The sequence below is a fragment of the Polistes fuscatus genome, unplaced genomic scaffold (assembly GCF_010416935.1).
Source record: "Polistes fuscatus isolate 324 unplaced genomic scaffold, CU_Pfus_HIC Scaffold4, whole genome shotgun sequence".
NCBI classification, from domain to species: Eukaryota; Metazoa; Arthropoda; class Insecta; order Hymenoptera; family Vespidae; genus Polistes; species Polistes fuscatus.
The window spans coordinates 11,292,967-11,320,832 of NW_025113118.1; the positions used below are offsets into that span (position 1 = coordinate 11,292,967).

At 30.4% G+C, this 27,866-nt stretch overlaps 3 protein-coding genes, 1 long non-coding RNA gene and 1 other non-coding gene across 5 annotated transcripts; 3 read left to right on the forward strand and 2 right to left on the reverse strand.

Moving 5' to 3' along the window:
• Positions 1-765: 765 nt before the first annotated feature.
• Trnam-cau lies at positions 766-837 on the reverse strand. The gene has a single exon. It is a non-coding gene; the product is annotated as a tRNA-Met (tRNA).
• An 878-nt stretch (positions 838-1,715) lies between these two features.
• On the forward strand, positions 1,716-6,697 carry LOC122521128 (venom acid phosphatase Acph-1-like). The gene is made up of 7 exons (XM_043641591.1): positions 1,716-1,799; positions 2,098-2,205; positions 2,622-2,890; positions 3,802-3,958; positions 4,085-4,208; positions 4,800-5,014; positions 6,445-6,697. Exons 1-7 carry the CDS (start codon positions 1,716-1,718, stop codon positions 6,691-6,693), a joined length of 1,206 nt encoding a protein of 401 aa, XP_043497526.1. The 3' UTR covers positions 6,694-6,697.
• A 7,017-nt stretch (positions 6,698-13,714) lies between these two features.
• On the forward strand, positions 13,715-16,536 carry LOC122521130 (AMMECR1-like protein). Its single transcript, XM_043641603.1, has 4 exons — positions 13,715-14,023; positions 14,937-15,047; positions 15,126-15,331; positions 15,817-16,536. Exons 1-4 carry the CDS (start codon positions 13,812-13,814, stop codon positions 15,981-15,983), a joined length of 696 nt encoding a protein of 231 aa, XP_043497538.1. The 5' UTR covers positions 13,715-13,811; the 3' UTR covers positions 15,984-16,536.
• Positions 16,537-19,609: 3,073 nt separating this feature from the next.
• Positions 19,610-20,879, reverse strand: LOC122521131. The gene is made up of 4 exons (XM_043641604.1): positions 20,685-20,879; positions 20,336-20,507; positions 20,124-20,252; positions 19,610-20,033 (listed from the first exon to the last, which is right to left on the reverse strand). Exons 1-4 carry the CDS (start codon positions 20,798-20,800, stop codon positions 19,803-19,805), a joined length of 648 nt encoding a protein of 215 aa, XP_043497539.1. The 5' UTR covers positions 20,801-20,879; the 3' UTR covers positions 19,610-19,802.
• A 1,043-nt stretch (positions 20,880-21,922) lies between these two features.
• LOC122521136 lies at positions 21,923-27,818 on the forward strand. The gene is made up of 2 exons (XR_006304672.1): positions 21,923-22,966; positions 27,176-27,818. It is a non-coding gene; the product is annotated as an uncharacterized LOC122521136 (long non-coding RNA).
• The last annotated feature ends 48 nt before the right edge of the window (positions 27,819-27,866 follow it).

Consider the following 27,866-nt stretch of genomic DNA (forward strand, 5'->3'; position numbering starts at 1 on the left):
CGTTATATAAGGGGTGTATTGATTTTAATTTATATTTACTGATAGAACTTTTTCAAGCCTGGCGAATAAATTAATCGTCTTTTCTTTGTTGTTTTTTTTTTCCAAGTATCTGTGAATTCTCACGGAAAGACGTTTGAATTTTTCGCATAAAATTAGCGAGAAAATTGTACAGGAAATAAAACGTTTTCCTTAAATTGTCAGTTATACAATGTTGATACGAAATTAAATATAAAATCAAAAATAATATTACAGCTCGATTATTTATCAAATTTAAATTATCTGTTTATTTTTTTAACACACGTATAATCAGATAAAAATTATTAAACGCGAAAAAGAGAGAGAAAAATAACACGTAAAATAACGTCACATTTTATAATCGTAAAATGCAACACGTACAAAGAGACTGGCCAATGACGTTATCGTCGAAACCTGTCTGCTTGAAAACAAAAAATATGAGCTATCTTTTCCATCTTTTTTTGCATCTTCCTTTTTTAAATGCTCAATAAACAGGAAAGTGAAAGAGAAAAATTATGTGTGGAGAGAAAGATAAATTAATGATTTATATATATATATATATGTGTGTATATAATATTGTGTATATATTTTATTTGATATGTATCTTATATTAGAAAAAATATGTGTGAAATACATATTAAACCATATATAAAAAGAAACAATAACGGTAAAAAAATATCTGTTTACTGTTATAGTCACTAATCACACATGGTTTCACATTTTTCAATAAAAATAATAAAAAATATATTTTAGCAGAGCGTGGTTTCGATCCACGGACCTCTGGGTTATGGGCCCAGCACGCTTCCACTGCGCCACTCTGCTGTTGAAATAAATTCGAAAAAAGAATAATAAATGTAAAAAAAAGAAAAAACGAATAATATTCATCATCATAATATATATAGAAAAAAAAAGTCTAATAAATTATATAATATTAAATGTATGTGTGAAAAATATATTCTCCAAAAATAAATATAAATGAATATGTATATTATTAAACAAAAACTAATTCGAAAAAATATGAATATAAAAAAAGAGAAAGATATAAAATAATAATAATAATAATAATAATAATAAAATAAAATCGAAAGTTTAAACTCGTAATTATTTGTTTTTATTGTAGAATGGGGTTGACATTGATACAGGGAATCATAAGAAATAATATTAATTCTGTTTCTCTCTCTCTCTTTCTCTCTTTCTCCTTCTCGACCTTCAAACATATTCGAAGAAGAAAAAAAATATCACACCGTGACATCGAATGGGAGGATGATCGAATATAATTGAGCGAAATGTGAGGAATGAAGTGAGGAAAATGCGAGGAACGGAGAATAAAAATTGTTTAAGAGTATATATAAAAAAAACCTGTTAGGCAGCTCCTTATCCACCCCCACTCGCGTCCACACACCGTAGTGCGATGTGTTTTAGTGTGTGACAAGAAAGGGAACGAGACTTGCGCTTACAATTAGATATGAAAACCATTCGCGAGTAGATCGTTACGTGAAATCGACTGAACCGGACGTATTCGAGAAGATCCTTTTTCTTTTTCCTCATTCGTTATAATACTTTAAAATTAAATTTGTCTTTTATTTTATTTGATTTTATTATTATCAACAATTTCACGTTAACTTTTGTTTCGTTAGCAAATTCTCATATTTAACATATTTTTCGTTTCCTTTCTGTTTTTTCTTTTTTTTTTCTGTACAATGCATCCAAACGCGTTTCTCGTAGTATTATTTTATTTCGTTACTTTGGTGAACTGCGATTTAGAAGTGCGGCTTTTACACGTGGTAAATAAAAGTTTTATCCGTTGAACAATTTTTATAGCATTCCCTTTATCTTAGAAGTATCTTTTTCAAAACGCGGGATTCTTGTTTTCTTAACTTTTTCCTATATTGAATTTTCTTTCTTTTTCTTTGGAAAGGAATCTTATTTTCAAGGGTTTCAAGATTTTGTTACTCTTTGTTTTACTTTTTTTTGAAAAAGATAATCACGTATCATTACGAATCATTCGTAAGAATCTCAAATAATTAATCGTCTTGTGTATGTGTATGTGTGTGTTTGTATTTTTCTATTTTTGTTTTAAAGCTATTTCGACACGGTGACAAGGTTCCTCATCGATTCTACCAAAATTATCCCAACGATCCGTACCGTGATTATTCCTATTATCCAATGGGAGATGGCGATTTAACAAATGTGAGTACATTTTTGTTTATAAATTTCTTTTTCTCTCTCTCTCTTTCTCTAAAAAAAAAAAAAACTTTTTCGAATATAAAATTACGAATAAAAACAACGAGACAAATATATATATGTATATATATCCAATAATGACGTCAAACAAATCGATTAGTTAATTTTTCGAAAGTCTCCACTTTCTCTGGCACTCTCCTCACAAAAAGAGAGAAACAGAGAAAGATAGAAAGAGAGAGAAAGAGAGAGAAAGATAGAAAACGTAATGGCATTTTAAAAGGCTATAAGAAAATGAAAAGTAAAGAAAGGAACAAAGAAATAAAGAGAAAATAAGAGAAATAAACAGAAAGTAAAAATAAACTAAAGTGTGCAGGAGTAAAAGGTTGTAATCGATACGAGAACCTGTTGATGATGTTTTGAAGGAAGGAAAAATGCGAGAATACAAAATCGGAAGGATGTTACGTGAACGTTACGATGGATATTTCGGTGCGGATTATTGGCCTGACAAGATCTACGGTCTTGCGACGGATGTGCCAAGGACTCAGTTATCTATCCAGCTTGTCCTAGCAGGATTATTCCCACCCTCGGAGAAACAGACCTGGAATCCACATTTGCCCTGGATTCCCACGTGGACGCCCTTATCTATACCATCTGATATGCAAACCCTACTGTTTCCACACTATTGTCCACGGTCAGTTCATTTCTATATATATATATATTTATTATATATTTATTATTTATTATATATATATAAAATTATTTAAATTTAAATTAATCTCGAATTTAAAAGATTTTATCTATAATTAAATATTATTTTATTGTACGAAAGGACTTAAAATAAAAAATAATTTTTTAAAATAGTTGAATTTAATTAATAATTTATATTATTTAATTTTTTTTTAAATAATAATTATATTTGAATTTATTTTAATATTATTAAGTTATTTATTTGAATTATATATATATATATAAATTGATTTGTTTTTTCTTTTTTTTATTTTTTTCTCTTTGAAATAATATTTCGTTTTAATTAATATCTAACGTAACGCGTCTCGTTAAATCTTCAAATGAAAATCACGCAAAACTCAAAATTTGAAACCTTTTTTTTTTATTTCCTCGATAAACTTTCACTTTTATTTGATGACTATAGAGCGAGTTTCTTAATTTATTCAACATCTTTGCCATATATGGGAGACACTTTATCAAAATCTTATATAAAAAAAAAAAAACGAAAGTTATTTCCACTCTTTAAACAGTTATATACAGATAAAATATACAGAATTTTGGCCTAAACGTTTTAACCGAAAAATATAAATCCCGAATTTTGTATGCAGGTGTAATATTGTCTTAAGGTTTTATTTTTTATTCATATTTAATAATAATAGTAAATGAAATTAAAATAATAAATTAATATTTTCTTGTTATTATATTCCGAAAACTTTCGAATTTCGATACGAAGAAATGAAACTGAATTATTTGATAGATCGTTTTTTTCGCTTACGAGTTTGACATCACCGATTTATAATTAATTTTATAATTAATTATAATTGATATAATTAATTATAATTGATTTTATTAATGTTATATCTTTCGTATTGATAGATACAAAGAAGAATACGCACGATTCATCGCTCAAGATGAAATTCAAGATATGATCAAAAAATATAAAAATGTTTTCTCTTATTTAACCGATCATTCCGGAAAAATTGTTAACACAACCACCGATGTTCAATACATGTATAATTTATTGAAAGAAGAGGTAAGTTTATATTCTTACTTTTTGTCTAATGAAAATAATTTCATCGATTTTGTTTTTGTTTTTTTAAATCGCAAAGATATTTAAATTCTTTCCTTGGTTTTTTTTCTTCTTTCGTTCCTTTTTCAGGCATCGCAAAATTTAACATTACCGAAATGGACAGAGAATGTATTTCCTAGTCCCATGAAAGAAATCACAGTTCTTGATTTCAATTTACATTCTTATACAAGAACCTTGAAACGTCTCAACGGAGGTTCGTAACATCAAATTATTACTAAATTAATCTTTAAACATTAAAAAGATTTAATCACGAAATTCGTTTGAGTAAAATTACTAATATATATATATATATATATAAAATTAAACAAACTGATATTAACTATGATTTATTTTCTGTTAAAAAAATGATTTCTATTATAAAATTAATCGTAGAATAAATCTTGTCAATATTTCGACTAACATCAGCTATCACAATAATCACCGACACATATGTAACTTATGTATGAGTCATCGATATTTTAAAACATTTACTTATTCAACGCTTAAAATGCTGAATAAGTAAGAGTAGAATTCTTTTCGTAAAGGATAACGAAACGCACTTAACGACAAAACTTGAAAGATTTATCGTTGTCATTTAACGATCTCGCTCTTCGTCGTTTCCTTTCGAAATTGAGGAAGAGAACTTAAAGAGAAAGAGAAGACAAAAAAAAAAGAAATAACACATACGATAAATCGATAAATGTCAGTACTTAAGCAAATAATACGTCCTTTAATATATTATTTTTTTAATTTAATAGTAAATTTAATGATAATAATAACGCGATAATTACGAACGGATTTCCAGGTATGCTATTGAAAAAGATAATAGAAGATATCGAATTGTATAAAAAAGGAAAATTAACACCTGCCGATAGAAAAGCATTCTTATTTTCTGCACACGAAGTAAACGTCGCTGCATTGGCAAGAACTCTTGGCACCAATGAACCCGTACTTCCCGCTTATGGTTCTACCATAATACTTGAAACTCTACGTGACAAAAAAGGAACTTACTATATTCGCGTAAGTGCTTTCACTATTTATTTTTACATTTAATGATTACCTGGTAGAAATCCACCAAATTTTCATTATCAATTTTAACACTTTATATTCATTTTCATTTGGTTGTTTTTTATTTTTTTTTTCATTGGCATTAAATATGTTTGATATACTAAACACACATATGTATTAATACGATAATATCACGAAGTTTTCCAATTATTGTCTATTACAAAGTTACAAACAAGTAAATCGAATATCGTACGTTTTCCAAAACAACGATTACTTGATTTATATGAAAATAAAGCCTGTGAGAACGTTAACGGGATATAGATGGATGCTCGAAATGTACTTCCACGTATTTTAGGAGTGTTAACGTTAACCGTAAATGAAATTATTGAGAAGAAACTAAAATTATGTGACAAAATTCTATCGATAACGATCGTAATGTTCGTTAGAAAATCGTTAATTTGGAATAATTTAAATTTAATCCTTAGATTCCTATTATTATACTGTATTATTACATTATCTCGCGATATGAATTTTATCGTCTATTTTAGTCTTTATAAGGAAAATACGAAGGAAAAATAAAAACAGAAGGTAAGGAAAAATTGTGATTAATTATAGAAGAGTACCATGACACTCGAATAGTTAATCTAATCTCGTGAAAAGCCATTTCGTAAAATAAAGTTACTCGGTTTTCCTATTCTATAATTTTCCTTCTGAATAATTTCTGTTTACGCCGTCTGTCCTGACTTTATTTTATTCCGACATGTCGCTTCTGCTTTAGTACTCTCTGCACATGAAATAATGAAATAGTACTGGAACGAATACTCTTTCATTTTTCGACTAATATCAAAAAGAAAAAAGACATTAGAAATTGTTTAAAATAATCCTAATCGAGAATGAAAAATAATTCTTCAAATATTTATCATATAAATCACATTAATTCTTATCTCGTAATATTAGACAAACAAAAAATCTATTAATCGTAATAGAAAAGTATCGATAAATTTGAAATCTCGTAAAAATAATACGATTGAAGAAAAATTTTTACCACCATCAAATGTCTCTTAAAATAATTTAACTTCGTTCTCTCAGAATTGTTTCATAAAACCAAAGATAAAAAAAAGGATATTTTTAGGTCGTAATATTTATTACATCACTCGGCATATAGTATTTTTTATATTAAAAATTTTTCGTATTTCATATCAAAATAATAAAAAAAAAAAGAAAAATAATTACTTCGTAAAAATTTCGACATTACCTACTGAGCCAACTTACATGTGATATATAATAATATATTACAATATATTATATAATAATTACGTATAAGAAAAAAAAAAACAAATAATAATCATTAAAAAGTAAGAGAAAAATCGTGATCTCATGAATGAAAAAAGCATATATATATATATATATAATTTTGTTTGTTTTGTTTTATTAAATTACAGGTACTCTTATGGACAGGAGTTACCGAAAAATTAATTATACAAACGATACCTGGGTGTAACGAGCTTTGTCCTTACAACGAATTTCGTAATCTTATGAATGACGTCATACCAACGGAAGAGGAAAGTTCTTGTCGACGAAAAGACCATCATAATCATTATCATATCTCATCTTCGACGAAGATCACTATGGATAAATTTATATTCTGTTTATTAACGTTTTCGTATATAATTTTGGAATCTTTAAGATAAATGAGAGAGAAAAAAAGAAGATCCCCTTGACGAGATGATAATCGTACCCACTACTATTACTACTACTACTACTGCACCTACATAAATTAATTAAACTGTCGTCACGAGTATTGCGATAGAAAATAATGCAAAGAACGTTATCTCTTTCTCTCTCGATTTCTTCATTCTCGATCTGCTACTATTTATTTATTCAACGATCGAAATGTATTTCATTGGCCGAATGATTCGTCTTTCTCTTTCTCCTGTTTTATTTCGTAAGTGAAATTTTAAAAAAGAAAAATTATAGAAACCTCTCTCTCTCTCTCTCTCTTTCTCTCTCTCTCTTTCTCTCTCTCTCTTTTTACCTGTATATATAGAATAATTCATTAGTATACAAAATAAATTTTATCAAATCATTTTTTTAATAAGATTGTCAACGTTTAACATTTATTTTAATACTATTTCCGAATAATCAAAAAGAAAAAAAACAACTAACTTATGCAACCGATCAGACGACCGGTCTTAAACAAAAATCTCATAGATTAATTTTGTCAACCGAATGCAAATGATGGTCAATATGGTACTCGCTTGCTTCGATAAAAAAAACAATGGAACATTTTTCTTTTCTTTTGTTTTCTATAAGAACTGTAAAATCCAATATGAGAAGAAGAAAATAATAATAATAACATTGAACGGGAGATTTAAATGAAAAATAAAAATACAAAATCAAGATAACGTTAAAGTTCTGATCTCGTAGGGAAACGATAGCGTAATAGTAGCGTTTCAAGAGGATTTTTACGACTTTTCCATGCGATCCTGGCACGTAAATGAAAATGTCAATTTAACGAGTAACAGCCCGACACCCGGACTAAATGCACCGAGAGAAGATAAAGTAGAGTGTGACACTCGATAGACATGAAACGAGAATAGATTCGATTTCCAAGTGAACCAGAGGAATATCTCTCCTCCATTTTCGTTCGTTCGTTCCTGGGTGAAGAGAGTTCAAATACCTTTTCGTAATCGATACCGAACATTGCTCACTTCTATGAAATTATACGCGCGAGATTACATAGAAAACATAATTTTACATAACCACATACATACATATATACATACATGCAAATATACATATTATTCATATAGTTATTGCATTAATATTTGTTACATAGATAGATTAAAATGCAATTTTGTTATTTCACAGACTCATATAAATAAAATATTTACATATATATATATATATATATATGTGTAAACATACATGCATGCATATATAAGTTTACTATAATAAGAAAGTTCATTTTTAAAGAAAACACAACGAGCTCTTTATTGTAAGCTTTTCAACAAATTTTATGTATATATATATATATATATATATATGTACATATGTATTATATGAACGAACTTACCCATCAACTATCATTATCTGTCTATTTTTTTTCAAAAAATCCTAAAGAATTATACTTGAAAACGAGGAATCACGAAAATATAATATTTTATACGGTAAATAAAAATAATCGTGTATCGTACAAATTCGAATAATTGAAATTCGCGTGATAACGTATATAAAAATAACAACAAAAGAGGATTAAAAAATAAAAGAATACAATGAATAGGATATGACGATATCTGATGAACAAAAAAATGGAAAAATTTGTCGAATATGCTATAAAAAGAATGTAAACGAAGTGACAATACGACAGGTGCATTTACGTTTAATCAAAATATTTCCTTGACGCATATAAGTAATTTATGTATTTACATTCATGATCATTCTAATACATTCCTATACTATCTGTAATATCTGTGGGCATGTGAGCGTACGAAATCCTGTTTCTTTATCTTTTTATTTCAATTTTAATCATTTTCTTGAAGTAGACACTGTAACTGATCGCCTAATTACCCTAAATAGTACATTTTTTATACTATTAAAATTTATTCCTATACATATACATACTTATGTTATAATTATAAAAATATTTACTATAGGTATAAATATATATGCGTGTGTATATAACATAAGAATTACTATATACTATATACTATTACACAGACACATGAATGTGTGTCTATGTAAGTATATAAATACACAGTAAAAAATAATGAAGTAATAAAAAATTATGACTTATCTCTCCTAAATACTATATTTTTTCATCGAACTTCATTCTCATGCACGTTTTTGAGTCAGAAACTATGACGTACACCAATCGAGAATTGTTTGAACAATCTTTTGTCTCTTTCGCAGTGAAAATCGAGCTATGATAAATTAAAAATAGAACACAGACGGAAACTTCCGATACGATAATAAGACTGAAAATTAAACAAAACTATAATTATAAATCGATCGGATCGCGCAATTCGATCTAACTTGAGCTTTACACTAATTTATTGTTAAAAAACGAAATCTATCATTACCTTGACAATTCGCATTCATTAATTAACAAATGTTACGTTTGATTATACAAGAAAAAAATTATGCAATTTTATTCGCATAGGTATATGCATGTGTATATGTTTGTATATATGGGTGTAGACTATTCTATACTCTAATCTATTATATAAATAAAAACGATAAACGTAACAATTTTATGATGTCTTCACGATGATGAATAAGAAAAGAAACACACTATGTCTATGTTTGTGTGTGTGTGTGTGTGTCGTGTTATGTAATATCGAATAGAAATTTCCTCCTGTAGTTTTTCGCAATCAATTTACTTGTAAGTTTCTTTTTATTGAAATGAAATACCAACAAATACACACATACTTTCTTTCTTTCTCTCTCTCTTTCTCTTTCATTCTACTTTTATTCATTCAAGTATTATATATATATATAAGCTCGACGATCCATCGGAATTTGTGAGAAAAACATTTTCTATATCTATGATACAAGCACGCAAATGTTTTTTTATATTAAATATATTGTTTTTCCTTTCTTCTTGTTTATTTACACATATGAAAAATAATGCGTGAAACTTTGATAGTTCTCTCATAATGTCTGTAAGTTACATAAATGGGAAACATTTTTTTTATAATTTCCATTGATTCCCACATGAGCCACATACTTAAAACAACTGTTAATTAATAACACTTCAATTAATACTAAATAAGAGAGTGAAAGTATCTCCCAGATTTTCACTTTCCCGAGTTACGAAAATGGAAGAACCTTTTTTTCAGTCCCCTACTACACAACCCATATATCATCCTAAATATGTGTGCGTAATGTAGAAACAATTTTTTGTACAATCTAACTTACTTTTATCTTTGAAAAAATTCGTTTTTCGTTGAATCTCAAAACTTTTCAACCCTTCCTTATATATATATATATATTTTTATTTATTTGATCAATATTTCGAAAAAATGGTTAAAACGAATGGTCGATATTTTGTAAAATAAACGATCGGTATATGTGAATATTTTGTTGGATATAAATATTAATTTGTCAATATTTAAAATAAATGGCCGGTATTTATATTAGTCAAGATTACATATTGATACAAGTTATGTATTACATATTTGACACTATAAATACCAATCTACTATAATAATTATTTGACTATAACTACTGACAGATTTTGTATTAATCAATGTAACAATTTAATTATTAAATATTATAAATGGATATTATATTTGATCGTAAATACTGATCATTTATTTTAAATACTGGACGAAAAATGTTGAAAGATATTGACCCAATAAATAGTTTAAGGAAATATGTACATACTTTCACAATTACCTATTTAGGATTACGTCAGGCACATAACCTTGACGTGATACAAATCCTCTCACATTTTTTTCCTTCTTCGAGAAAACGATAGATCGATCATTGTTGTCGTCGTTCACATTTCTCGGAAATTTTCACGAACGATCGAGGAAATAAATATAAACGATCCGTTATCCGTTTACATATCCGTAAAATCGAAAGATTCCCGAATATTTTACAATAAAATCATTCGAATGCGTAAATTCATCCATCCATCCATCCATCCATCCAACCATCCATGCATACATACATACATACATACATATATACATATATATATTCATTCATTCATTCATACATACGCACATACATACATACATACATATATACATACGATATATTTAGATGAACGGATACAGCTATCATGGTATACATTTATTCCACTCGTTTTGATCGCTTGTTGCACATGATTGCAGGCATGTGAAAAAAGGAATTAAAAAAAGAAATAAAAAAATTTTACAAGGGAAAATAAAAAAGAAAAAAACAATCTGAAGGATAGTTGAATGATCCAAATTTTTGTTTGTCGATCTTAATGGCAAATTCTAATTCCACGAAGGGTAGGAAAGTGCATTATAAACAACACGTGACCGCAGTTCAAGCAGTAAATGGAATTCGTATGTCTATCGTATCGTATCGTACCGATACGTGTCGTATTTTGCCACCAAGTGCCATTACCTCCTGAACGTTTCGATTTTACATATACTTTGGTATATTTTAAGTATTATACTGTTACGAACAATCATAAGATTCTTGAAATATCTAAGATCATATTTTAGTTGGGAGAAGAATATGTGATAGATATTTCAAATACATATATTCAAATATATCGCTTACCATCCAAGCCAAAATGGTGCTTGGAATAATCCTATCATGGTGTATATATGTATTTATGTATAATGTATATGGTGTTTCGCGGGTTTACCAAGAGCTATGAAATTACAAACGTAACGATAAAACCTCGAGATAAATTGGAACGTGCGAGGTAACCACGCTGATTCTACGCTCTGTTCGTCACAATAAATCCCACATGCGAAGAACCATTATAATATATTCTCATAGAAGAAGAAACAAGTAATAACAATGCAACTATAATGTTTTTTCTTATATCTATGAAAGACTTTCTTTTTACTACTACAAACTAATTCGAATTGTTTATCCTCTTTTTCTAGCAAATTTCAACTCCAACTGTGCCATATAACATTTATATATAGGCTAAGATATTTGTATTTTTTGTTATTGTACACAAAAAACCACGTGAATAGAAATTTACTAAAATATTGTATGATTATTAATAAGTAATTAATAGTAGTACAAAGATTATGGTTTCTTTAATAAAATTTTAATTAAAATAACTCCTAAGTTCATAATTTTAATATACTTTTACGTAAAAAAAAATAATAGTTGTCTTGTTTGAAGAAAAAATAACGTTGGAAAAGGAGTGTATATAGATGAAATATTTAAATATTTTAACTTAAATGTTCGTATATAAATGCTTGTATAAATGCGAGTTTTCGTATGTGTGAGATAACGAACAGAAAAAGTAATGTTTTCTTCGGACGAATCTGATTGGTCGAGCGATTGGCAATAGATTCAAAATGGATTCCAAAATGGATTCTTCTGACAGCGAATTCGACATTGACTATGATCAATTTATATACGTGTTAATGATTAATTAACGTTCGACTAGGTTAACTTATCTTTAAACGATTTTTTTTTAAATAAAAAAACATAAAAATAGAGAAAGAAGTAAAAAGAAAAGTCGAATTCTTATCGATCGATTAAAAAGAAAAATCAACATTAACTTACTTTGACAAGTGTATTAGACGAGGAAAGAAGATACCTTTTCCAAAAAGATCCTTTCACCTTTCTCTTCTACGCTACTGTTTTTTCCTTATATTATATCTTATCGTAAATATTCAACGCACGCACGAAGCCGAAAGTAACACACACGCGTTTCGATTATCAAAAAGAAAAAAAAAAGAACATTATTTTCCATCTACGTCGAGAGTTAGGAAGTTTCAAGTCGCGACGTATTACTTGCCACTCGTATTACTGAATACGGAAAGATAGACGAGAACGCGCCAACGATTTCACTTTCTAACGTGAACTCGCAAATATTTATTTCGTCGATATACACTTTGAAAAAGAAACTTATCTTTGAAAGGCACGATCTTCTCTATGATCGAGATCAAATGATCTTCTGTGTCACGATCGCGAAATCGTTAAAATATGCGCTGACAGGTAAGACGTATGTAGTACGTATACATCTATGTATATGTATATGTATATACATACATAGAACTATGTATCGGAGATGGGTGCGAGCACGATGCTAGAGCGGTGCACGTTGCTGAATTGAATCCTTCGTCACGGTTCGGCTATCTCCGGTAACTTCGTAGGCAGGTACGCAGAGCCGACCACTCGATCTTATGGACCCTGTTCTTTTCGAAAAATTTATTTTATTCTACCTACCGCTGTCCTATCTATCTAACGATCTCGACGGAAATAAGTCTCTTATCTAAATATCATTATTATTATATAGTTATTATTGTCGAAGTATAATCTAATGTTTATTACGGCAATCTAAGATAATTTCAACGTATAATTTTCATATGTAATATAAATACAGCATTCGTGTGTTTCTCTCTGTGTGAAGAACATATGACTCAGATGACGTTTAATATTCTAAACATTCTTACATTACATACAACGAATTACGAAAAGCATGTATACTAAATTATACAAATTAAACGGATTAGTTATTAGAATTCGTTTTTTCGCATCGTAGATATAAAAATCTGTCATTGGTGTTTCAGCTATAAAATTCGGATTAGACAATAATATTTTGACTTAAGTTTCTATTCTAATTAAAAGATACGATACTAAAAGTGAAATTTTCTATTCATTATTATTTTACATAAGAAAGAATAAATAAAAGATACAATAATAAATAACTGTATTAACATATAAAATAATTAAAGATACCTCTGATAGAAAGATCCCGCCTCGGTTTAAAATTGATCACCCTGATGAGTATCAACCAATCAAAAACTCGTATTACCAAAGTATTCTTTCATTATTTACATATATAGTACCTTTGCAGACGACGTACATTCGACGAATGGCGGGAGTGCAGCGAACAGCTGTTTAGTGGCGTGATGAGACATCTAGCGGAGCGCGGGCATAATTTCGCACGCGACGACGAGAGCTAAACGATGAGACGTGTAGTGGGGGTAGACTGGATGATACGTATACGTCATACATGAGTGTATGTGTTAAGTAAAGTGTGTGTATAGTACGGGTCGGAGACCGAACGTGTCGTGTCTCTCTTCTTACTAATACTAGAATCCAGCGAGCAGTCGCGAGAGTCGAGCCAGGAAAGATGGCTGCTGGCTGTTGTGGAACGAAGAAGCAAAAGCTCAATAATTCAACCAGCATTCCGTGCAATGGCTCGACCGTATTGCAAAATGGCACCCAGATTCGCTATTCCACGATAGTACAACCGGAGATGGGTTTCTTTTGCTTCGACGTACTTTACTGCCAACTACATCAACTTGACCCTCCAAAAACGCCCAACTTCAGCAACGATGCATTGTGAGTATACCTTGGCCCTCTTTGTTCCCCCTTCCTCCTCTTCCCCCCTCTCCCCCTCTTATTCCTCACCTCCCCTCACCGTTATCATCTCCGCGCGCCTTTCTCAATTCTGTTTCCTTATCTTCTTTCTTTCTTTCTTTCTCTTTCTTTTTATCTCTTTCGTTTCTTCTTCTCGTTTCTTCTTTCTTTCTTTCTTTCTTTCTCTTTCTTTTCTCTCACTCTCACTCTCACTCTGCATCATTTTTCTCTTTCTTCTTTTCTTTTCTTTCTGTCTTTCTTTGAACATTCCCATTAGAATTTTTATTTCTTTTTCCACTTTTCTCCTTTCATAATTTCTCTTTACCTCCTATCTTATTTCCATATCTCGTTAATGCATGATTTATATTTTTTAAGATCATTGACAATGCACTTTGCGAGCCTTGAAAAGATAAAAGTCCTTGAGAAAAAGTCCTTCGATTAAACTAACCTCGATTAGATTTATGTCTTCCCTTTTAAAATAACTTCGCTTAAAGCCATTATCGTTTATTTTTTGTTGTGATTCAATATCTTTAAAATTCGTGGTTTTTTTTTATCGTCTACACGAGGTTATATATACAAATGATACTTTCTTTTTTTGACTCCTCGATCATCGTAGCTTTATTGCATTGTCATCGTTGCAGAGGCGTTTCTATTGTTTCTTTGATTATGTCTCTTGAATTATTTTTCTCTCGTTCTATTTTTATTTGAATATTGTAAACAAAAAAAATCTTGGACGAAACAGATTTATTTTGACAGTGATTTTTACTAAATTATCATTTAAATTTCTCTTTTTGATTTATTATTATTATTTCTAATGTATATTGTCGCATTTTTTTAAGTTGGATTTATTTATACAACAAAAAATTGTACTATACGGATGTAATATTATTTTCAGCCCTTTATTCGTTACGTGGTCTATTGGAAAAGACATGAGATTAAGAGGCTGCATCGGTACATTTAATGCTATGCATTTACATGCCGGATTAAGAGAATACGCTACTACTAGGTATGATAGAATATTGGCGAGAATGAAACTATTATCATCTTTAAAGTCAGAATATATTTTTGTTTTTCTTTCTAAAAGCGCATTTAAGGATTCTCGTTTCAATCCAATAACAAGAGAAGAGTTGCCACGCTTACATGTTAGCGTATCTATCCTTAGAAACTTTGAAGACGGAGTTGACTATTTAGATTGGGAAGTTGGAGTTCATGGTATCCGTATAGAATTCCATAATGAAAAGGGTAATAAGCGGACCGCTACTTATTTGCCTGATGTAGCACCGGAACAAGGTCAGTATATATGTTTTTTTTACAATAAATTAAATTATAGTCAGAAATTGATATATTATCGCTGATAACCTATACTCATTAAGATTTTTATTCTAATTCTTCTGGTGATTTCAAAATAGGAAATACAAATCTTTTTCATAGTTAGTATGTAGTTTAAAAAATAAAAGAAAATACTTGGAAAAGAGAAATTACAGAAGGGTACATAAACAATCAGAGAGTTGGTCTTATCTAGAATGACTGATAAATTACAAAATAGAATTATGAAATTATTTGCTTCGTATTCCTATCAGTTTATTTCTTTTTCGCATTAAAGCAATATCTTAATTAGTATATAACTCCTATATTTCCAGGAAATAGAAAATTATCTATTAAGAGCGAGAGAAATAATTTAATTAAGAATAAAATTTGATTAATCTTTACGCTGATATTTACAGCAATTTGAAAATTCGCGAGTATTCTGCAAAGTTAGAACTTGACATGTTTAGGATGGGACCAGATACAGACAATAGATTCCTTGCTGCATAAAGGTGGTTATAAAGGATTGGTAACTCCAGACATTAGACGTAGTGTGAAGTTAACTCGTTACCAGAGTGAGAAGGTTACTGTGAGCTATCAAGATTATATGACACATTGGCACTGCCGAAGATGCTAGCAGCTGGCCTGGGGTCCTCCACAAGGGCCCCTACCTTCTCAAACTTCTGTCGCAGTTCGTTATAATAATACTGAAGCAACATCCCATTTTCAATACAATAATAGCACTCAGTACAACTCGTTTGTGGCCAGTCAGCAGCATACATTAGTGATGGTACAACCTAATCATCCATCGTTCATACATCCACTACCCATGTCTCCTGTATCTCCCGTTGTGGTACCTGTACAAGATTATTCATCTTTTTGGTGGGACCGTGCAGGACCTTCCTTTCCTCCTCCACATACACATCCTCGTACCCACCGATTTACGACACAAGAAAATATGGATCGTGGGGTGCGCAAGCGAAAATGACATTGGAGGCGGCTGTTACTTGCAATCTTTCACTGTTTGAAGTGGTGCCTATTGTATTTTGTATGTTTTAGCATACACAGTCTCCCTTTTATGATACCATACAGTCCTCCTTGAGGATGATAGAACTATAAGTATGATGGCAATATTATTACTTAAAATATTATTCCTATATCAAACTACTAATAAATTCACTTTGTTTATTTAAATATTGTTCTTAAAAATATCATTATACTGATCGGATAATGAAATTAATTATTTAATTAAAGAAAAAAAAAAAGAAAATATCTCTTCAAAATCCATTTAGCAAATGTGGAAGAATGTAGAACGTTTTAACTCTATGTCTCTTTTTTTCTCTCTCTTTCTCTCAAGTAATATATTAAGCGAGGTATACTAGCGCTAATGAAATAGAACTTAATTATTAAACAAATCTTAGCACTTAAACATGCGTTTAAAGCGTTTTGCACGCGATTAGCTCCTGCCATCATACTAAGTGCATCTACATCGATATCTTTATCTGCAGTGTATGGGTGATATATAAGTAATTATATAGCACAGCAAAGATAAACAGTCTCTTTAAAACTGTACAAATTCGATCAAAGATATATATCTTTGGATTATATTGCATATAATCTGCAAGAAAAATATAGAATATTCATATTATATAAATATATGTATATTTATATACATATATATATATATATACACACACACACACACACAAAAGATATGCAAAAAGATGCTTTTTGTATTCTTTGAATTTATATGTTTTGTTAATTGGAATATATAATTAGATTGCAATATGTTTTACAAAATGCTGTTAAATATTTTTATTAGCGATTATAATTGTTACGAAGAAAAAAAAGAAAAAAATTGTTTCATTTTCTTCAGGATAAATTGCTGATATGGTGTTTTCTTTTTATATTTTTTTATGTGTTTTAAAAATTGTTAAAAAAAATAATTATAATTAGCGCAATTGAAGCTTCTTTGTATTCATATTCATTTTGTTTGTAAGTGTGAACAGGTAAATCATAATTTGATGTTACGTATGGCAATGTTAAAACGGCTAAATTGAATTTCTTTGTACTAATGGTATAAATAAATATATCTGTTATGATTAATTAGATTGTATTAGGTCGTTCCATTAAGATTGTACCATTTTGTTGGTGATTGAATAAAATCCCTCAAAATGTATTTAGCTAATTGTAAATATATAATATGTATAAATCGTCTAAGACATAATTTATACCATTGCTACATCGAAGTTTATTTTAATGATTATAGTTGTAATATAGTCCAGCGTTTTATTGCAGAAAAGAAATTTTGCGATTGATGACAAAAAAAATATCGAATAAAACAAAAAAGGGATATATAGTTACTGTACTTTCTAACGTACAGCTTAAACTTATAAGATACGTCTCAATTAGTCCCTTTAAAATACCACTTTAAGAGGTTCAAAGAGATAACTTTACAAAAATTATTGTTATCTTGCTCATTAATATTCAAGTTCAGCTTAAAACTTAACAGAGATAAATTTTAAGACGGTACCTCTAAAGAACAATGAGGTATTCCAAGTGTGTGTAGTATAAAATATTTGCAGAATGGGACCTCTACTGTAAATAAGCAATGGACCGCACTATAACTATAGAAAAAGGAAGAAAGAAAGAAAAAAAAATGTTAATTTTTAGTTGTAATAATAGATTTAAGGTACTAACAACAAAAAAATGACGATCTCATTGTGATTTTGATTATTCTGCGACTTGTGATCGTAAACTCATGAATCCTTGTGTACATTATAGTTGCATTATATCGCTACCTACAATACAAAAAATGAAAAACAAGTAGTAGTTCAATGCATATACATATTAATTCTTATTTTAAAAGAAAAGTTTGAAATATATAATGATTAGGTGGCTGATACGCCAAATGCAGCTATTAATGTACTACGATTAATTAGTGATGCATTTTAGATTATTATCGTATAAAAGAGCGTCCGGCAGAAATTGGAAAGAAATTGGCGTCCTATTCTTCCATGTATTGATATCCTATCTTTACTTAGATCCCCCAGTTACTTTGTGACTGGTTCCATTCACTGCCAATTTATTCATTGTTGTGTCGTTTACATGAGCAAAGCTTGCTAAGACTAAAGAAATCGTGTTGTTAATCTTTTGTTAATCAATGTTTTAACTTAACATTTGATGTTATTACTTACATTATTACATTACATTATTATTATCAAGGTAGCTAGCTAGTTTTTGAGATCTCCGTACTATTCAAGCCTCGGCATGATGTCCAACCAACTGCCAGTATCATACTTAATTGTAGATTTATCGGCAAATCAAACTATCGTATACATGAACTAAATTAGGCTGTGGAATCCTAATTACGTCAATGATAGTAATGCTACTTGTACGTACAATGTACATATCGTATCATTGATGTATTTCTTAGTTCAATATGTCAATGGAGAATAGCAAAGAAGATAAATATCTGATGCATTTCCAATGGTAACTATTGTTTTGCTTTTTTTTTCTTCTCGTTTTTCTTTTATATAGCGTGTTTTTTTAAATCGATTTAAATATGTTAAAGTCCCAAATCCTAATAGATGAAAATATTTACTTGATTCCGCTGTACGCGAATTTTGCGTATCGTACAGATCAAACTACTTTCTTTAGTAGTTGCTTTTCATCTTATTAATGATATTTATACATGCATAACAAAGTGATGTTGCTTATAAAATCAGAAAAATTCATGCATCCTATTCTATTTCATAAAAATATTTTAAGTCTTATTATGATAATAGTTATTTTAACATACTTCGTTTACATTTAAGAAGGAATGTCTTATGCACCTTGCATTAGCTTTGACTATATTGCTAAAAATGATTAAAAGTTATATTTCTATCCAGTTCAGCACTGTTTGTTATGCATACATGATACACTTTAAGACACCAACATTTTTCTGTATAAGCCTACGTGTTGCATGAATAAGATTCAGGATTTTAAAATTACATTAAAAGAATTTTTAAGTCAAAATGACATAGTTACTGTACAAGACAGCGAATCTTAATAATTTGAAAGACATATTACAAAATGTACTGTGCCTAAGCCTGTTGTTAAAATTGGTTTATATACCGCCTACAAAATAAAGACAACAGCAATGCATAGTGCACACTAGCACAGTAAGTCCATTAGAATGAGCAACTTTGGCAGACAACTAAAAATAATTAAATATATTAATAACAACTTATAATGCAAGGGGATGAAGGAATAAATACATTTTATATTGTCACAAATCTTGTTTGCTTTCAAATGTATATATATACACATATATTTCCCATACAACATGCATGCGTGACACTCATACATACAAATATAAGCAAATAACAAATACTGCAATATGATTTGACGATTCCACAATCAAAAACATTTTATTCAACAATTTATGTGACTAACAAAAAATAATTTACTTTCAAAATTTTGTATCCATTTCATCGCTTTCTTTATCTATAGTTAATACTTGCTCTATATAAGATATGCAATTAAATTGCTTATATAAAATGAACATTGCAGCTAAAGAATTGATAGTACTTAAGACTGCTAACGATGGAACAATAGGTTTACATAAGTTCACACCAAAATATAATACTTCTTTCCAGTTTGTATAATATGGCATTCTAAATGTTCCAGCACGCTTAGCAATCTATAACAAAATTATATACAAATATTAATTAGTATATATCATTTCTATATCTATTTACAATTGCAAGAATGAATAGAAATTAAAACTTACCATAAGGTTTACTACCGGTGACAAGATCAAAGGATATACCAGAGCGGTAACGTTCTGAACAGCTAATGAGTTCATTTGAATGCATAAAGGACAAGTTTGCACTGGCAAAAATATTTTTTCTGTAACCATCTAAATACATTTTATAATAACATATACTTTTACAATCAAATTGTAAATGGTAAATGACTAAACAAAGATTTATAATGTTATACCTCCATTTGAGCTAAAGTGGTAAGCACTGCTGGACATATTGTCATACTGATAGTAGAAGCAGCCAAACCAAAGCTACGTAATTTCATTATATTCCTAATTTTAACATTAATATATAAACTTGATATTGCTGCGACACCTCCAAGCAAAGCCGCTCCATATGAAAAAGACCATCTTTTGGATTAAACAAAATTTCATGTTATTATTTATGTTGCAAATTGATAAAAGAATAATAGAAATATATAAGTAATAGAATTTAAAAGAGTTTAAGTGTCAGTAAAAATCAATATACTATTATTTCATTATTTGTAGACAAAAATGTATACAATGATATTGTTTGAGGTTAGTTACACTTCTCTTTGCGGTACCCAATTGTGGATTTGTTTCCACCGATATTGAATAGCCTCTCTTTGGGTTAAAACAATAGCATTTAATGGTATTTCACCTTTTGTTGAGCTTAACGCCATTATTAAATGTAATTGATATATTTAAGTTAATATTAAAATAGCAAATGTTACAAAAGAATCTTTCGGCGGTAAAGTCGCACGTGTAGTTCGTCCATTTAACTTGATGCAACTTTATCAGAATAAATCTAATCGCGCATGATCGTGAGGGTAGAAAATATTACAAAAGTAATCATTTTGAAAAAATTATTTATTATACAATTATTTTTAATACAAAATTAAGAATTAGAGAAAATAATGAAAGATGAGAAACATTTACCATCGATTGCTAGGGTAAATAACTTTGATCAATAAATTCGTATGATAAGATCCTACAAAAAAATGTTTACTTCTCATTTCACATTTATGAATATCAATATAAAAACATTAAACGAATCTCATGATTACATAGAAAAACAAAAAAAAAGATTGATATTTTAATTGCAAAATGTTATCAAATCAATGGATCGTCTTAGATGCATTTAAAATTCTTGTTGACAGATGAAGGTATTGTTTGATCGATGCTGACGTCTATGAACGAGACGGCTAAGTTTCTGTCTCGTGTTAAACGAATGCAACGAGAACCGTTTTATGAGAAGTATGCAATAGAAAAAGATAGAGAAAGAGAGGGAGGGAGAATAAGAAAGAGAGGGTTGCTGGTGTAGTCATCGATAACGAGAGAATCATCGTTGAGAGAGAAGGAAAATGAGTTTACTGAAGAGAAAACAAGTTGAAAAAAGAAAGAAAGAAAGAAAGAAAAAAATATATATATAGAGAGAGAGAAAGAGAGAGGGGGTACAGTAGGTCGTATGGTGGTTGTAGGGGGTTGATCTCGGCCTTCGGGGTAGCGCGTCACGAGGGCTGGCGTGACGTCATGAAGCAAGCTGGCATCGACCAATCGGCGGTGCGGGTTGCGCGCTCGTGTTTCTTCGCGTTGCCAGTAGTGAGTGGATTCCGCACGATTTTCCGATTCCGCTACGACGGCCAGAGTGCGACGCCATATTGTGCGAGGCGAGTGCGAGAGAGAGAGAGAGAATAATAAAGTGAGACGAATAGATATACAGACGGACAGAAAGAGAGAGGGAAGAGAGGGTAGAGAGAGAGAGAGAGAGATAGAGAACACACGCGAGAGATTGAGAGAAAAAAAGAAAGAGAAAGAGAGAGAGAGAGAGAGAGGAACGTATGTATCTAGCCGGTGATGGAAAGAGAGAGAGAAATAAAGTGACAGATCTAGTAGTGTTCATTTTGTGCGTGTTCATAGGGATGTTACTTTGAGTTCTTGTGTATCATAAAAAGGGCGGAAGAAGAGATTGGAAGAAAGAGAGAAAGAGAGACAAAAAGAGATACACGCGTTATTGTAGAAGCAGTCGTCGTTCTCGTTGCTGCCGTCAGACGCAGTCGTCGTCGTCGTCCTTCTCGTCGTCATCATCATCGTCGTCGTCGTCGTCGTCGTTGTCGGTACTGTTTCTTGGCTGACGCATGACAGTAGTGGCAGACGGATCGTGCGCGGAAGCCGTGCGAGTACGACGCACCACTGCCACCTTCTTTCTTTCCTTTTTACTCGTCTTACTTTCTCTTTCCGGCGTTTACGTTTCTCTCTCTCTCTCTCCTCTTTGCACGTTAACGCAAAGCTTACTTTTAACAACGTGAGAGAAGCGTGTGCTACCGGTGGTGCTACTGCTACTGCTACTGCTGCTGCTGCTGCTGCTGTTACTTCAGTTGCTGCTCGTGTGTTTGGTGGTGTTAGTTAGTAGTGTTGGTGGTGGTGCTGTTGTTGTTGGTGGTGGTGGTGGTGGTGGTGGTGGTGGTGACGACTGTGAGGGTAACGGTGACGGTGGTTGTTGGTGGTAGTGTGCCATTTCACCACCGTTGATTATTCGATGAGAGGTGCTGGCTTGTGGTGAAGAAGGTGGTGAGATCCTAGTATAAGTCATAATAGTGTACTACGCTATTATACTACTAGATTGGACACGTTGTCCAATCCTCCCCGAGTATCTATTTAGCCTCAGGTGAAAGAAGAAGAAGAAGAAGAGGAGGAAGCTTACCTAAGAGAACACATACACACTGAGAGAGAGAGAGAAAGAGACAGAGAAGAAGAGAGGGAGAGAGAGGGGGTGTGAGTGTGCGACCAGAGGAGAGGGAACGAGAGGTTCGACGGAGGATAAAGGATGCCTGTCCGTAAGCAAGGTGGTAAGCTTCTATAGGCTTTTTTTAGAGTAGACGCAAGCAAGCGAAGATTTCTTTCTGATCGTGTATGTATATAACGTACATACACATGCGCGCACACGTACAAACACATATATACATATACGTATATGAATTTACACACTATGTAAAAAAATACGCGTCATTTTTTCTAACTCTACAACCTTATTTATCTTTCTGTTATCTTTTTCATTACACATGTAAATACGTTTTTGTGTATATGTGTATGTATGTACATACGTAGGTTTATATATTGGTAGTAGTAAGAGGGATGGTTAAGGGGCACCGGGTCACTCGGTCAGCTGTCATCACGGTTGTCGTTCGCACAACCACGCGAAACTACGTATATTCCTATCGACCGCAGATTTCATCCTTCGCATTGCCCCCTTTTTCATATTCGAATTCGAATTTCCCGCGCCCATTTCGATTCCTCGAACATAACAACGTGTGCATGCACACACACACACACACACACACATATATGAATATTGTAAGATATTATATATACATATGAATTTTGTAGCTTTTTCAATGTTTTGCTTTGCTTTTATGTGATATTTTTTTACTTTTATCACATTCACGTATTAATTAATATTCCTCGATCCGTAGATCCGTGATCCAATATCTTTCATAGATCATTTTTAAATATCATTTTTAATGGATCAAGATACGGTAGCTTTTAGCTTACGTCAAAGTGGAGAATTTGAAAGAGATTTTCAAGAAAATTCTTAGAATTTCCTTCACAGGAATTCGTAAGAATACCACAGTATTAGCATACCTGTAATTTATCAAGGTACTTTAACATTTTAAATTATAAATAACAATTGGGCGTTTTCAAGGAAACATATTTCTATGCAGCACCGTTTAAATTTTGAGGAACACTAGTATCTTTTTCTTTTTTTTTTTTTAAAACCTTCGATGTGTGACACGAAAGCATAGGTCGAACAAGGTACAAATCGATAAAACGTTAGAAAGGTTAGCAAGTTAGATTATCTGCTAAGGTTGCAGGTATTTAATCTACATCGATTTAACAAGGTCATAAGAATTATTGAATTGTTTCTAACCAATGCTCTTATGATTATGCTCTTTTCTTTTTTTTATTACAGGAAGAATTATATTTGAAAGTATAATAGAACATAATGAAATAAAATTAATTGTAATGTACAAAGACATTGTCCCTATTGTAAATTGTTAATGATTATAACGTTTATTGTACACTATGGTTTAGTATGTGTATTAAAGTACACGTGTATTTAATTTAGGTATCCCCGTATTTTAGTTTGTTTAATTTTCAATGCACAGGTACACGAATTACACGAATATGGAAATATGTATAATACATGGGTAGTAAATTACACGGGTTATAAAATACACGAGTACGCAAATATTAAAATATACTCGTGATAAAGATCTTTATTATATATATATATATTTCCGGAATATTAACCAATACTTCCGATTGGCTCGTCGTATTTCTTCCGCATAATTTTATGTCATCGTTCGCTTCCTGATTGGCTGATTGCCAAAAATGACCTCAATGCGGAGATTTTTATACAAATCATAAATAAATGCGTTCGGTTTTATAGCAATCGTAACTATACATTAGATTTTATAGTTAGTTTTTCCAAAATTTTCAAACGATCTTTTTTTCTCGATCTCAAGATTAAATGAATCGTAAAGAAATTGTAATAAATATGAATCACAGAAAAATGTTGTTTCGATACGAATAAGTTTTAAACTCAAATGGGGTAGCGTATTTGGGTTCATTGAAAAGGTGGGTAATCGAGTGTCTCGTTTTATTAGGATTTTTTGTCGGTCGATTTGCATTGATTGTTTTTCTACGATCAAGTGTTCCATTCGTCTCCAATGTTCTTTCAAATAATTGTTCGTGTTTGATAATTGAATATGATATGTCGTTGTAAAGCTGAAAATGCAAGGTAGCATGTTCGATAATTTTGGCAGACGGTAACGTTTAATTCAATGGAAGTGTGACAGCATTCATATGTATAATATATACATAGGTATATATATTTTGAAATACAAGTTTAAAGTAGCATTGGCACAAGGGAAATGTTTCATTTCGTAATATAATAAACGAACACAAATCATAATAGGGGGTTGGGGTGGGGAGGTGAGAAAAAGGGTTAAAAAGTGATGACCTTTCAAGTCCTCAAGATTAACTTTCTTTAAACATCAGATTTACGGATATTAATTGTATTTTTATGTTAATCGCAACCCGTTAATAAATTTGTTTATTTCTATATAACATTGGTTCATATAATAGCATCAAAGTCAAAATAAAAATAATTAGAAAATAATATTTATAATTTTTATAAATATAATTATAAAATATCATCAACTGCATCCTCAAATTAATAGTTTTCGTAAATAATAATTATAATTACTTTTACTTATTTTTTTATTTTTCCTTACTCAATTACACTTGCAATGATAGAAAATCGGTAATTAAAAAATATATTTAAATTTTTTTTTTATCATGTAACACATAACACAGCGAGATGATGGAAGAAAGATAGAAAGTTGTAAAAGATGAACGCGTACTTGTACTTATTTCACGATTTTCTTAGACGATGTAGGCCAGCATAACGCGTGTTGCAATAATCGAGAGCAAACGTACGCGTTCGTGTTTGGATGATTGCCAAGAAAACGCAATAATTTCGGTTCTGGCGTGGCTCTTTTTCCACAGTTATGCGTTAGCTTGCTCATGGTCAAGGGGTTCCTCTAATTTTCTTTGTTTTAAGACCTTCACGCTAAGTTTTCAACACTAAAAAATAAACTGAACATTTCTTTGCTTTTTTCCTCTCCTTCTTCTTCTTTATATTTTTTTTTATGTCTAATAAACATAACAAGTTCGAAGTATATAAGTTTAGAGTCAATAAACATTGTTCTTGGTAATACTTAGACGTATACAAAGCTTTAGAGTAGATTCAAAAGTTTCTTGATGCATTTCCCTTAAGTTTTGAAGCTTGTAGTTTTATATTGGGAGAAGAAAAATTCATTTATAAAGTGTTGACAATAAAGTCATTAATTTTTAAATTAATTTATACAGTTTTTAATCATCATATAAAATATATTGGATTGATCAATAAATGACATAGAAATTTTGGATATAATAATTATCAGTATTGTTTATTTGAATATAAATTATTGAAAAAATAATTTGTTTCCTAGTGTTATTTTTTTAGATTAAAATTATCCGATAAAATAATATCGTACAATGTTTATTATTTAGATATGAAATACGAAATACTTTGTTTTTAGTATTTTTTATAACAATATAGTTATAATATTTAAGATATAAGTATTATAGAAAAAATGATTTATTGGCCAATCCCAAAAATATTATCTTAAAATAAGATTTATATTGTTTGTCTAACTTGTTCAATAAATTATCTGAATTTCCTTTTGTGTTTTCGAATTCATGTGAAATTTTAAAACGCCAATATATCCTTCAGAGTATTCAAAGTTAGGAATTTTCTTTCGAGACTTTGCGCTTTGAATTTTTGATTGGTCGTACCAGAATGGCCCAGATATTTTTACCGATATATAGAAGCAGGAGTAATCGTCGATGATTGCTCGATTCTCTATTTAAAGCTGCTCGTCTCGTCTAGTCTACAAATCTCGAACGTTCAACCGTAAAGAGAGAACATCCCATTCGTTCGTCGACAACTAACACCAACGTCACTTTATTCTTTGATGTGAAAATTCAAATATTTCGGACAATAATTCAATATTTTAATTTCGACAAAATATGATTGCTAATTCATTCATTATACTTTATTTTTAACAAAGCAAGCCATAAATATATAATGAACATATTTTCTTGGGAATATAAATTGTGAGTAAAAATTACTAGACATGTATTATTATTTCTTTTACTTTTTCTTTTTACGTACAAAATTCTAATACATCGAATATGTAACATCGTCAAAATCATTGTTAATTAATCTCATTTATTGTTTTATTATTAAATCACATATATAATACAAATCATAACTATAACGTAATTTTTCTTTTTCTTTCTAGATTATACTGAACAGTTTTAATCATTCTTCATCTTTCCTCATCCCTTTCTCTCTCTCTCTCTTTCTCTCTTTTTTACTTTCTTTCTATTTTTCTTTTTCTTTCATATTTTGGAACATACAACCGCATCTTCGTTTCTGAACGCTTCAGAAATTCCAACCGCAAGGGAACTCATCTTTGAATCTTTGATAATCGTCGTACGAGAAAATGTACCTTCGTAAGGCGAGAAGGCAGAGCAAGAGAGAGAGAGGAGAGAGGAGAGAGGAAGAGGGAAAGAGAGAGATAGATAGAAGCCATACACCAACGACGGTGATAGTTTTCAATTTCGCGGTGCAGGCGCTTCGTAGGCAAAGTTGAGAAGAAGAGAGTCAAGGATGGTTTATGGCTCGACGATTCGCTTGCTTTACCACCACTACTTTATTTATGCATATACACACACTTATACACACATTTATAGGATTCGTACATAAGTGTACACGTGTGTCTAACATCGTTTATATAATATTTTCTATATAGAGATATATGTACATCAAATATTATCACATAAATTAAGGTCCAACATATATAATATATATATGAAGAAAAATTTTTGAACTTCAATAAAAAAAAACAAAAATAACAAGACAAATTCGCGAGGAAGGATTTTTCTCGTGTGCAATTAATTATAGACTCTCTCTTGTTTTATATTTGTTATTTCTTTGTAAATAAAATTAAATTTGACCACCGACCACACGTAGATATGTTATTAAATAATTTTATTTAAGATCGTTCGTTCTTACGAGTTTGTTTGACATTTAGAGAAAAAGAAAAGATAACAAAAAGAAACATATAAGTATTCGCG

Excerpts from the sequence above, each read along its gene's own strand:
- LOC122521128 (XM_043641591.1), top strand. The coding sequence starts at position 1,716 with ATGCATCCAAACGCGTTTCTCGTAGTATTATTTTATTTCGTTACTTTG. Across the intron at positions 2,891-3,801 it reads TTTCCACACTATTGTCCACG|ATACAAAGAAGAATACGCAC; the intron begins GTCAGTTCATTT and ends TCGTATTGATAG. Across the intron at positions 3,959-4,084 it reads ATAATTTATTGAAAGAAGAG|GCATCGCAAAATTTAACATT; the intron begins GTAAGTTTATAT and ends TTCCTTTTTCAG.
- LOC122521130 (XM_043641603.1), top strand. The coding sequence starts at position 13,812 with ATGGCTGCTGGCTGTTGTGGAACGAAGAAGCAAAAGCTCAATAATTCA. Across the intron at positions 14,024-14,936 it reads AACTTCAGCAACGATGCATT|CCCTTTATTCGTTACGTGGT; the intron begins GTGAGTATACCT and ends TATTATTTTCAG. Across the intron at positions 15,048-15,125 it reads AGAGAATACGCTACTACTAG|CGCATTTAAGGATTCTCGTT; the intron begins GTATGATAGAAT and ends TCTTTCTAAAAG.
- LOC122521131 (XM_043641604.1), bottom strand. The coding sequence starts at position 20,800 with ATGGCGTTAAGCTCAACAAAAGGTGAAATACCATTAAATGCTATTGTT. Across the intron at positions 20,253-20,335 it reads CCACTTTAGCTCAAATGGAG|ATGGTTACAGAAAAAATATT; the intron begins GTATAACATTAT and ends AAATGTATTTAG. Across the intron at positions 20,034-20,123 it reads CACCGGTAGTAAACCTTATG|ATTGCTAAGCGTGCTGGAAC; the intron begins GTAAGTTTTAAT and ends ATTTTGTTATAG.